Source organism: Chaetura pelagica, unplaced genomic scaffold (assembly GCF_000747805.2).
Source record: "Chaetura pelagica isolate M959 unplaced genomic scaffold, ChaPel_1.0 scaffold146, whole genome shotgun sequence".
Classification (NCBI taxonomy): Eukaryota; Metazoa; Chordata; class Aves; order Apodiformes; family Apodidae; genus Chaetura; species Chaetura pelagica.
Window position 1 is genome coordinate 554165 of NW_009953645.1, and position 12227 is coordinate 566391.

Consider the following 12227-nt stretch of genomic DNA (forward strand, 5'->3'; position numbering starts at 1 on the left):
CTCTTTTCCCTTCGCTCCCCCGCCCCTTGCCACTGCAGTGGCTTGAGTGACATCAGGTCACTTCCACAGCCTGCAGAAGTGTAACCTCCATTTCCTCTATAACCAGGACAGGCTGGTTTTTCAAAGGCAAAAGTGTCTCAATTTCAAGCCCCCCTTGGGTGACAACCCCTTTTTCCCCATGCAGAAAGGTGCCCCACTGCCATGGAGCAAATACTGTTGTTAAATGGGACTGTAAGATACAGGCTCCAAGATGGTTTAAAAATAAAACTGTGAGCTTTGTGAGCAGAAGATCAGCTAGGGTTGGTCCCACTGAGGGTTACCCCAGTTTAAGTCCTGTTGTTAGAGGTGCTCTGGAAAAATTTGGTGGCACCATTTTTCCCTACCACCATGGTGAAAGTGGTGCACCTGCAACATGTCACCAGTGATCTGTAATGGGCTGATTCAGCTCAAGCCTTAGACAATTGTGAGCTCTGTGTTTGGAAACCTTCTCCTCTGGTTCACTTGGACCATAGCAGAGGTGGAGAATGAGGAGCAGGACAAGCCCCAAGCTTGTGGTGCGTCTGCACAGCTAAACCCTGCTGCATCACCCTGTTCCCCTGACTTGAGGGCTGCTGCAAGGAAGCACAAGCTCTCTGTGGAGGTCCAGGTTTTCAAAACCAAAGACTCTGGCAAGTTTTGGGGTCAAATGTGCAATTGCAGCTGTGGTTGCAGAGCAAAGTGCTGACTTCCCACAGTGCTGCTTTTTCCAGCAAAGAGAAGCCACTGATGTGGTGAAACCAAGTAAAGCTCCAAAACATCCAACCCCTTTGTTTCCATCCCACAGCAGGAAGGCACAGGAGCTAGAACAAAGTGCTCTCTGGGGAATCTGAGGGTGTCAGCAGCATGGGGCTAACCAGGCCTTCTCCCCTTCCTGTGCTGTTGGGCTCTTCCTGCCCCACTTCCCACTGCTTCTCCCAGGCTTTCTGCTGAGCTAGGGAGCCAAGTCTGAGCAAGGGCACCTGCCTGCTCATCCCAGCTCCTGGGTTCAACCTGACTTGGTCCTGGGGGCTGCTCTGGGAAGGGGGCAGGGATCCCAAGCAGGGGCTCCATCTTCATTTGCAGCTTTGGGGTGGTTAAACATGCTGCCCTCCACAACATGTCCTGCATTTTAGCTTTCCTTCTCCAGTGATTCATCCATTTCAGCCAGAGAAGGAGTTTTCTTGCCAAGTTGGCTGGCTGGTTTAGAAACTGGAGCAGTTACTTGTTCTTGCCCATTTTTGGATGGAAATCCAGAGGACTCATAGCAGCAACTCACCCAAGGAGGACCTCTCACCAGGTTGTTATGTAGCTTGTCCTGGGTGGAAACAAGGAGTCCCATGTGCCCATGAGCACAGGAGCACCTGTATGCTGACTGACACTACCTACTTCAGGGGATTTTAAGGCCAGCAGAATGCAGTTATGATGGTCCTACCTGATCTCCATCGTGACTCAATCACAGAAGACCTGCAGTAGAGGGAATTATCTTTACTGTGTCAGTGAAAATCACCAAGCCTAGTAAATTGTACCCCTGGGAGAGCTTTAAAGAAAAGAAAATGACCAAGGGTCCAGCAGACCCACTATCACCTGAAATAATTAAAAATAGGGTGGGAATAAGTGTGGTGGAGATCCCTAGTGATGGTGACCTGCTACACCCAGGTTCCTTCTGTTCTGGATCCAGATATATCTTTTATCCTGGCAGCATTCAAAGGCTTCATACCCTTCAACATACTCATCCTTGGCAGCCAGGGCAGAGGAGGCTGTGAGGCAATGCCAGTCCTCACGGGTAGGCAGAACATCCTCAGAGAACCCGTGGGGTGGGTGAGCTTTGGGAGATGAGCTGCAGAGCCTGCCAGGGTTGCTGGGTGGTGAGCCAGGCCACCAAGACCATGAAAGCACAGATCTTCAGGGCTTGGTGAGGAACCTGGCAGTTGTTTGGGAATCTCAATGGCATTTGTTTGACATTGTGGTTTGTGTGTGTTCATCTGGGCCAGCTTGAGGAACACGGGCAGCCTTGGCCTAGCCCCCTCAGCCCGTGCTGCTTTGCTGTCCTGTGCAGGTCCACAGCTATGGGGGAGTCTTGGTGGAGGAAGACTTCAGCAATTACAGTGCCAGGGTGGAGGATCCTGTCCACACAGTCTATCAAGGTGAGACCTGACCATTCAGTTAAAAGGTTGCTTCACCTGCCAAGAGGTGGCCACAGGATTCAACAAGTGTTGAAGTCAAAGCTGCACTGAAGCACCTGCAGAAAAGCCACCCAGGGAGTTTCCTGCTCTTGCCTCCTGGGACTGATGTGTTGTATGCAGCTCAGGAAGCTCTTAGCAATCAGGGCCTGGATTTTCCCTGAGGCTGATTGAGGTGTTTGGATACAAGTGTGCAAGTGTAGAGGTGCAACATGATCACATGCTGATGCCATGTCTAGGCAGAAGCTGGTCCACAGGCTAGTGCCTACATCTGAACAGTTCCCCAAGTTGATCTACAAGGGTGAAGAACTTCCTTGAATGCAAAAAGTTGGCTAAAATCTCATTCTTTTCCAAAAACCCCTGTGTTTACTCTCCTTCTAGCTGTAATGTTGCAAGTCCATTTTGTCTCTGTTCTTCTGTCCTGCATTCCAGAAACCAACCAGCCAACCAAAAAGAACTGAATTAAAAAACCATCTCACTGTGGGTGCCCTGCACCCCTTAGAAAGAAACAGAAAGATACAACATGAATGTTTTGGGAAATCCTTTTCAAATCATGTTGCTTTCCATTATGTCCCCTCAAATCTGGAAAAGCTGTCCTGTCCTCAAGGACAAGCTTATGGAAAAGCATTGTAACTGGACAGTATCTGGCAAAAAGCAGCTTCATTTCTCTCTCCTTCCCTCCACAGGTCATCTTGTATTCAGTCCCCCACCTCCACATGCAGGTCCTGCTCTGATCACAGCCCTGAACATCCTCGAGGGCTTTAACATCACAAGTCAAGTGTCCAGGGGGAATGTCTTGCACTGGATGGCAGAGGTAGGAGGAGGTTCAACATTTAGCTGAGAATCTGGTGCTGCCAGAGAATATTTTATTAATTCCTTGGTTGGATTAAGGTGTTTCTGGGTAATTCCTGGAGGAGAGTGAGCAAATAGACTGCTAAGTTGTCAATGTGAGCTGTGCTGCTGCCCCCGGTAGGTGCAGATGCTGGAGCCTCCTGCTCAGCTGAGCTCTTTCTTGCTTAGGCAGAGCTTTTGCAGAAGAACAGACTGTGGCTTTTGTCCATTTCATGTGTGCAGTCATCTCTTCAGAATGACCCACAGCAGCTGAGGGTGGTCCCATCTATTTTCTCCACCTCTTATGCTCAGGAGGCCCTAGGGTGGTACCAGAGCACTGGAGGGTCAGCCCTGAGATGCTTCAAACAGAAACCTCCATGCGGCAACAACAAGGGAAACAGACCAAACACATTATATATGTTTTTAAAACCTAAAGCCAACCTCGTGATCCCAGTGGTCCAGATCATGGTTTGTTCAGTGTTTGGGGCTGTCAGCCCTACAGAACATTGCAGCTTCCTAGGAAGCCAACCAAGCCAAGACTCAGTTCCCTGCCCTCTAAGCAGAGCTGTCCTCTTAGATGTTTGACAGACCCACAGCTGGGTTTAACCAGCTGGGAATTTTAAGCAGGTATGTAACCACATCTTGTACCAGACAGGACAGTGGGTACTTGGCAGTTGCAAAAACGCACCAGCTGGAAGTGCTACACTCTGCACATGGCTGAGCACGTGGCTGAGCTTCAGCAGAAGGGCAGCACCTGATAGTCCAGCCCTGGGACAGCCCTGCCCAGGATGCCTTAACCTGTGCCTGCAGGGTGGGAACTGCTTGTTTCAGTGGAGCTCTTCCCTGGCCACCAAGCCTATTGCACATCCTCTCTGTGGCATGGTGGTCAGGTGAGTGTTTCATATTCTACACTGTACATCAGAAGAAGTGATGCACTTCAAGAGGAGTTGTTGCTTGATGGAACATACCAAAACAGAAGTCACATCCAGCTGTCTGCCTGCAGGGTAATGTACTGTCTTCAACTTTGAATGAACATGGCAAGACTTACAAGCTGGAAGTCCAGTGGGTTTCTGCTAGGCATGAGCTGGCTTGATGGAAGAGCCCACTTTCCCCCTTGTGATTATCCTCTGGCTGAGCACTGTAAAACCAGGGCTGGATAAAACTTTTGAAATTGCATCTTATTTTCCCATTTTTTCATGGGCTGGCTGAGGGAGGGTTTTGCATGTAGGAGAAACCAGATCCCTTCCTCTTTTTAAACCATAATTCCCTCAAGTGAGCTGGGACTAACACTTTCTGTTCAGACACTTTAGGTGACTTAGAGTGGGAGTGTGGGGAGCAGCTGGTGAGTATCGTAGACTCATAGACTCGTAGGTCTTGGAAGGGACCTCTGAAGATCATCCAGTCCAACCCTCTTGCTGCAGCAGGAACACCCAGGGCAGGTCACACAGGAACATGTCCAGATGGCTCTTGAAAGTCTCCAGAGAAGGAGACTCCACCACCTCTCTGGGCAGCCTGTCCCAGGGCTCTGTCACCCTCACAGGAAAGAAGTTTCTCCTCATGTTGAGGTGGAACTTCCTGTGTTGTCACTTGGTGCCGTTTTCCCTCGTCCTATCACAGGCACCACTGAACAGAGACTGGCCCATTCTTGACACCCACCCGTCTGATACTTGTAGACATTAACCAGGTCCCCCCTCAGTCTTCTCCAGACTGAACAGCCCCAGGTCCCTCAGCTTTTCCTCATCAGGCAGATGTTCCAGTCCTCCATCGTCCTCGGAGCCTCCATTGGACTCTCTTAAGTAGGTCCCTGTCCCTCTTGAACTGGGGAGCCCAGAACAGGACACAACACTCCAGATGTGGTCTCACCAGGGCAGAGTAGAAGGGGAGGAGAACCTCCCTGGGCCTGCTGGCCACACTGTTCTTAATACATCCCAGGATACTATTGGCTCTCTTGGCCACAAGGGCACATTGTTGTCCTGTGGATAACTTGTTGTCCACCAGGACCCCAAGGTCCTTCTCCATGGGGCTTTTTTCTAGCAGGTCAACCTCTAATCTATACTGGTGCATGGTGCGTTTTCTCCCCAGGTGCAGGAGTCTGCACATGCTCTTGTTCAGCCTCATGAGGTTCCTCTTTGCCAGCTCTCCAGCCTGTCCAGATCTCACTGGATGGCTGCACAGCCTTCAGGTGCATCAGCCAATCCTCCCAGCTTGGTGTCATCATCAAACTTGCTGAGGACACACTCCATCCTCTCATCCAGGTCATTGATGAAGATGTTGAATAAGACTGGGCCTAGTACTGACCCCTGGGGAACACCACTAGTCACAGGTCTCCAACTGGACTCCAAGTAGTTCAGCTCCTCTCTCTGCTGTGTCCATGGAGCTGCCATGCAGAGACAACGGCGAGCCCAGGACCCACTGTCCCACTGGGCTTCAGTGTGAGCTCTGTTGTTGTGACCACACAGGGGTGGAAATAGAAAGTGAGAGTCATCCTGGTGACCCTGTCTGCCCACTGGCAGTGCAGCTGAACCACAGAGCTGGGTTGAGCAGCTGGTCCAGGCAAGTTTCACCTCGTACCAACACTGCTGGGTATGCTCGGCTCTCCCAGCAGAGTTTGCCAAGCCAAACTGGTGTCCCTTGGTGCCCGTACCCATGTGTGCCAGCCCTTCGCACTGAGGTATTCCCAGGACCAGGCTTTAAGACATTTTTCTTCATGGGCTTTAGCCAACGTGCCAGGAGACCAGATACCTCTTGCTGTTTGGAGGATCAGAAGTTGTATTTCCAAAGCCACATGAATGTATTTCTCTCTTTCTTCCTTTCTCTCTCTGTGTTCAATTTAGACATTAAAAATAGCCCTGACTCTAGCTGGCCACCTGGGAGACCCCTCTGATGATGTGTCCATCACTCATGCTGCAGAAGACATGGTGAGGTAGGTCTGAGCCTGACAGGGATGGTGGCAGTTGCAAGGTATGTGGTTTGGGCATCATTCCTGGATTTGCTCTTTTCCGTGCACAGGGACACCTGAGGTTTTTCTGCTCTGTCTCACTGAGTCTGTCCTTGAGTGTCCTCCTAGGGCTCACTTATCATAGAATCATAGAATCATAGAATCTTAGGGGCTGGAAGGGACCTCGAGAGATCATCTAGTCCAACCCCCCTGCCAGAGCAGGGGCACCCAGAACACATCACACAGGAACATGTCCAGGTGGGTTTTGAATGTCTCCAGAGAAGGAGACTCCACAACCTCCCTGGGCAGCCTGTTCCAGGGCTCTGTCACTCTTACAGTAAAAATTTTTTTTCGGATATTCACCTTGAACCTCCTATGCTCCAATTTACACCCATTACCCCTTGTCCTATCACTGGTCATCACTGAGAAAAGCCTAACCCCGTCCCCCTGACACTCACTTTTCCACAAGGATCACAGCTGATACCACGAGGCTCTGGGGCTGGGATGTGGGATGTGCTCACACAGAGTTTTTCCTGGAGCTAGCTTGATCTTGAGGGTTCCTCCCACTTTCTCACCCCTCTAAATATTCCTTCTCAGCAGGATGGACAAATGGCCATCCACGTGGTCATGACCACACATGCAAGTTTCTGGCTCTCCCTTCCCCACCATGGGGCTCAGTGCCTTTGCAGGATGACCAGACACATGGGAGAGGACAGGCTTGGGGCTTCAGCCCAGCCTCCCACCTCAGGGCCAGCTTTAGCCATAGTTGGTGGCCAGAGCTGGACCTGACTTGCCCTCCTCCTGGAGGACTTGGCATTCAGCTGTGTGGTGCCACTCCTTGTGGTGCCACTCCTTGTCCATCAGGGTGAACTTACCTGACAGCCTGGGAGGGCCATGGCACTGGCTCTCTGTGCAGCCTGGGCCATGGGTCTCCTTCCATGGGGTGGACCAGAGGAGCTGCCCATCCTCAGTTCCAGTCCCTCAGGGAGACACCTCCAGTAGCCATGTAGATGTATCCCAAGGAGACACCAAGAGGTGTTTGGCTTCCTGGGCTTATGGCTTTCTGTCCTCTTTCTCTCCCTCATGGCTGCAGTAAAGCAGAAGCCAATGTCCTGCGCCAGCTGATTAATGACTCCCAGTCCTTCTCCGACCTCCACATGCCTCACTTCTCTCCTGAGAGTGAACCTGCTGCCAGCCAGGTCCTTGTCATGGGACCCGATGACTTCATTGTTGCCGTTGTGAGGTAAAGGATTCACTTCTTCCCTGCACAATGTACTCAGAGGGTGGGAGCAGGGAGAAGAAACCAGGTTCAGGAGGTCAGGATGGGACCAGACCTGGAGCAACCACGCTGCCCTGTCCCAGTTAGTCCTACAACTGAGGAATGGGGAAGACAGGGTGGAGATGTGTGAGCTGATGCTGCTCTGTCCTGTGCAGCATTGCAGCCCTCAGAGTGACACGTGTCTGGATTGGCCTGAATCTGCTCCCTGGAGAAGAGGTGGTGGCCAAATCTGAGGACTGGTGGGGGCATGGAGACAGATCCACCACCTAGAGGGGAATCCTTAGACTCAGGGAGGGACTGAGCTGCTGTCACCCATGTGGTTCCTGCCCCTAAGGACATGGAGACTTTAACTTCTCACATCCAGCCAGCCCTAAAGAACTACCAAAAAGTCTCTGTCCAGCCAAGATGGGACAGGAAATTGGAGCCCTGACGCCTCCAGGTGCACAATCAGTCTCTGGGAGGAATTTTATGCTACTTCTTTTTGTTTCTTTTCAGTTCTCTGAATCGTCCCTTTGGCAGTGGAATAATAACACCCTCTGGAGTCCTCCTGAACAGCCAGATGTTGGACTTCTCCTGGCAAAATAAAACAATGAACAACTCCATTCCCAGGCTGGTAATTTGAGCAGTACCATTTTTTTTCAATTTTATTCTCCTCTCCATAGCAGGGAGGCTATTTAATGTCTGATTAATAACTGAGAGACAACAGGCTGTAGGAAGCTCCTGTCTTTTCACTATGAGCAGAAACAGTAAAAAGAGGCTTCACATGGGTCAGTTATCATTATAATGCAGTTCTATCAAATCATAGAATCATTAAGGTTGGAAAAGACCTTTAAGATCATCAAGTCCAACCATCTGCCCTACAACCCCCATCCACTAAACCATCTCCTGAAACACCATGTCTGCCTGTTTTTTTAATACCTCCAGGGCTGAACATCTCCCCTACCTATTTTTTCTGCAGTACAGATGCACATTAAAGCAACTGTCCTTTGCTGTGGACTTGAATTAAGGATGGTCTTTCTGAATTGCTGCTCTGCAGGTTTAAAAGTAACAGATAGTGGAAGAAAAGTCTTCAGGCTTTGGAAAGAAACGATTACAGACCAGTACTGATGGGTTCCAGTGCTGCCTTGTTGTTTCTTCTTGTAAAACCATCCCACTTCACTGTGTTGGTGCTTTAGGAGTGGGTGAATGACTCCATGTACCTTTTGGGAAAGAGAACCAGGGCGTGAGATGAGATGAATCCTGTTAATGTCAGGGAGGATGTCAGCCTTGCAAAACTACACCAGTGCCATTGCTGGCTGAAGCATAAAGAGAAAGACATTCATAGAATCGTGGAATCTCTGGTTTGGATTGGAAGGGACCTTAAAGCTCATTTAGTCCCAGCCCCTGTCATGGGCAGGGACACCTCCCACCAGCCCAGGCTGCTCCAAGCCCCATCCAACCTGCCCTTCAACACTGCCAGGGATGGGGCAGCCACAGCTTCCCGGGGCAGCCTGGGCCAGGGTCTCACCACCCTCACAGGGAAGAATTCCCTCCTAATGTCTCACCTCAATCTCCCCTCTTCCTGTTTTAAGCCATTCCCCCTTGTCCCCTCATTACATGCTCCTGTGAAAAGTTCCTCCCCAGCTTTTTCTCTCTTAGCCTGCACAGTCTGAGCAGCAGCAAAGCTTCAGTTGCCTTGTTGAAATTCTTTGGCCTGTCTTTTCTCCAACTGCAGCAAAATCTCCTTCAGCCTCAGAAGCGGCCGCTGTCGTTCCTGCTGCCCACCATCGTGCGCCCCTCGCAGGGCATGTGTGGGACTTACCTGTGTCTGGGAGCCAACAATGGGGACAGAGCCCTGAGCAGCCTCGTGCAGGTCAGTCTGTCCCCCAACACCCCCCTCGCAGGGCAGCCCCTGGGCTCAGTGCTGAGCAGTGTCCCCTCCTGCACCAAAGGCTTTCCAGTCCAAACATCCCAGGCTGCATTGAAACTGGTGGCCACAGGGTTACCAGTTCAACCTTTGAAGTCACTAGTTCCACACATTTGTTTTTTCACATCTCCAGTAGTTGCCAGTTTACTTCTCTTGCACCTTTCCTGGTGGCATCACTTATGATTGTAGAGGAAAAGCATCTTGGCAAAATCTGCAATGGTTTTGTGTCACCCTAATACCTGTTCAAAGCTTGTCTTAAGGATCATTAGGGGAGGAAAAAAGGACCATTTTGTATTCAGAGAATTGAAGGAGACTGGCAGCCCTGTGGCCCTTTTCCCTATGAAAAGATCTGTTCCCAACTGAATTCTCCCTGCTCACCACTGACTATAAATTGGGCAGCTCCTCTTAATTTATGATTTGTAATGAGAGGAATTACTTGCTTACAGCTTTATTGCCTGCACAACAGCAGCTACAAAGAAAGGCACAACTCAAGTCTGCTACCATTTTCCTTACCTTTTGGAAGGCAAATACAGAGCAAAACTAAAGGCAGCCATTGCTTCCTAAATGCTTTGTTTGCAGAAGTCATGTGCTGAGCTTTGGGCTGTGGCAAACAGGTATTTAGAGATTACCTCATGTTCTGGACACACAACTCTCCTAATTTAGCAGGAACTACATGAAAAAAAGCCCATGCAGTCCTGAGAAGGTGCTGCTCACCATTAGGAAACAGGCTGTATTTCAAGGGTCTCTTTGGATTGCAAAACACTGCCTTAGTTCATGCAGTTTGGTAAATGGTTCAAAATCTGCTTTGTCTGCTGCACCTGTGGATGTTAGAGAATGTTGGATCCATGACCAGGATGTTAGGGAAGTTGGCCTCTCTTGTTCTCATTCCTTTTTTTGTTATCAGGATTCTTTTCTTCTCTTGCAGGTTTTGGTAAATGTTTTAACATTCAACAAGAATCTGAGTGAAAGTTTGTCACTTGGTCGACTTCACCCACAGCTTCAGTCCCACACCTTGCAGGTTGACAGTGAGTATGGACACGGGGCTGGTGCAACCCACAGTGTAGCCTGGTGAGAGAAGGAGCAGGATCTTTTTGGCAGGCTGCTGTCAAAGTGCAACAGCCCAGTGAAGTCTCACCATATTCTAGGCTGGCCAGTGGGTGCAGAGGGTTTTGGGGAAGAGAAAAAGTGGCAACTGTGTTTCTTCAAAGTTTGGAGCCCTTGCTGAGCCTTGGCCTCTCCCCCTTGCCTTGAGAATGCTCCCTGACCCCTCCAACACCACCATCCAGACTCTTTCAGGTGCTTCTCCCCAGCCCTCTCTCTACCCAGCTCACCTCCTGACAGCAGCCTTGTCCTGTCCTTAAAACCTTTTGGCAGTCTGAGGATTCCCAAAACCTGGGTATCCTCAGGACCTTTGAGGTGACTCGAATAAACACGTTTGCAACCGCAGCTTCACCAAGACAAAAGCTGCAGAACTTCCTGTACTTTTCTTATCTCTGCTACAAAATATGTTACTTCATTTTCCAGTCTGTGTCCCTTAACTCCGCCAGCTGTGGAGAAGACAAGGCTCATGGCACAGCTTGTAGCTTGACAGAGCTGGAAATGCAACATCAGTGCTGATGCTCTTGTCTGCAGACTGCCCTGTCAGCTCTTCTTCTTGTTGCAAGTCTTGGTCTGTTTGGTATTTCTCACAAAGCCTCATATCTTCACCAAGTGACCAAAAATGGTCCACACTGTGTGATCCACAGGCATGAACTAGAATGTTATAAAAACAAATGCAAAACTTCAGAAGGTCCTAATTGTGTATTTGGACATTTGGCATCAACGAGATCTATGTAACAGATCTGCAATGTGTGTAGCTCAGACACTGGGGGGGGGGTTCTGTGTGCCTGCTTGGTTCATCCAGCTGCATCCCCAGCTTCATGTCCTCAGGCACTTCTATTCATACAGAAATTACAAAGCCCCTCATAAACAAAATAAAGGCAGAAGAGCAAGTAACCTAAGGCAGATGGCTGGAAGATGGAGACATATGTGAAGGGGACATTGGAAGCTTTATCACAGAGCTTGTCATGTGGCAGCTTGTTTTACTGTCAGTTTTGAGCTGCCTTGCATCTTGTTTAGATTAATAACTGTTAATGCTATTATTGTAACTGAGCTCTTCAGAGTAGGGACTGCCTGGTGTTCTGTAAGCAGAATAACCACAAAAGCTGCCAACAATGAAGTTTTCCCTTTTCCTACATCTCTAAAAGGTCTCCAGAGCCCCTTATTTTCTTGGCTGCTGGGAGCTGGAAGTGGGCTGCTCCTCAACCCTTGGCTCACCCAGGCTGGGACACCTTTGGAAGGGGCTGCAGGCCATTCCCTTCTCACTGGAGATCCCAACAGGGTTAGGGCAGAGATTTCCATCAAGGGCAACTGGTTTCAGTTACAAACTCCTCTTTTAAAACCCCTACAGGTGAGTTCCCTGAAGAAGATGTTGAATTTCTAGTAGCCAGGGGCCATCGAGTGGATAGAGTCAAGGTGGTCTCCTTAGTGCATGGGGCCAGGAGAACCAACAGCTTCATCATTGGCCTGAAGGACCCCAGGAGCACAGATACTGCTGGAGCCACAATATTGTAGCACCTCCCAGCTGTCATGGTCACTGAAGAAGGCTTTGGGCAAGTGGACCCCAGTGATGAGCATGTTCTGAACGTCCCTCCCGCATCCCCAGGGCTGGAGCCCTGCTGAGCAGACTTGCTGCATTCCCCACCCTGGACCACACCAGAGGGCTTAGCAGCACCAACATGCAGCTCTCTAGTTATTTTTCTTTTCTTTGAAAATTATTTTAATTACAAGCAGGCCCGTCCTCATTACAGGACTGCAAGAGCAAACTTCCCTTTTCTGTTTGCAGAGTCCTGCTGATCATTTCAGTCTTTTCAAAAAGCCAAATTCTAACCAGCATTTCATTTTAGTGAAAAGGAAGAAAAAGGTGATGATGATACTGTCATCTTATCTCCATGTCTTTCCCAAGTTCAGTTATTGCCTCTGGTGTAGGCCAGTAATTCATACTGGAGTATCAGGGAGTCCTTTCATGCTCCAGAG

General features: G+C 49.7%; 1 protein-coding gene across 1 annotated transcript in view; it reads left to right on the plus strand.

Annotated features, from left to right (window-relative positions):
• The window catches only part of GGT7 (gamma-glutamyltransferase 7), a 16850-nt gene extending 5085 nt beyond the window's left edge, over positions 1 to 11765 (plus strand). Inside the window, exons 7-14 of the mRNA XM_009999857.1 lie at positions 2075 to 2162; positions 2885 to 3012; positions 5864 to 5952; positions 7061 to 7210; positions 7742 to 7859; positions 8961 to 9098; positions 10078 to 10177; positions 11602 to 11765. Coding sequence (XP_009998159.1) covers positions 2075 to 2162; positions 2885 to 3012; positions 5864 to 5952; positions 7061 to 7210; positions 7742 to 7859; positions 8961 to 9098; positions 10078 to 10177; positions 11602 to 11765 — 975 coding nt within the window. The remainder of the gene's footprint in view (positions 1 to 2074; positions 2163 to 2884; positions 3013 to 5863; positions 5953 to 7060; positions 7211 to 7741; positions 7860 to 8960; positions 9099 to 10077; positions 10178 to 11601) is intronic.
• The last annotated feature ends 462 nt before the right edge of the window (positions 11766 to 12227 follow it).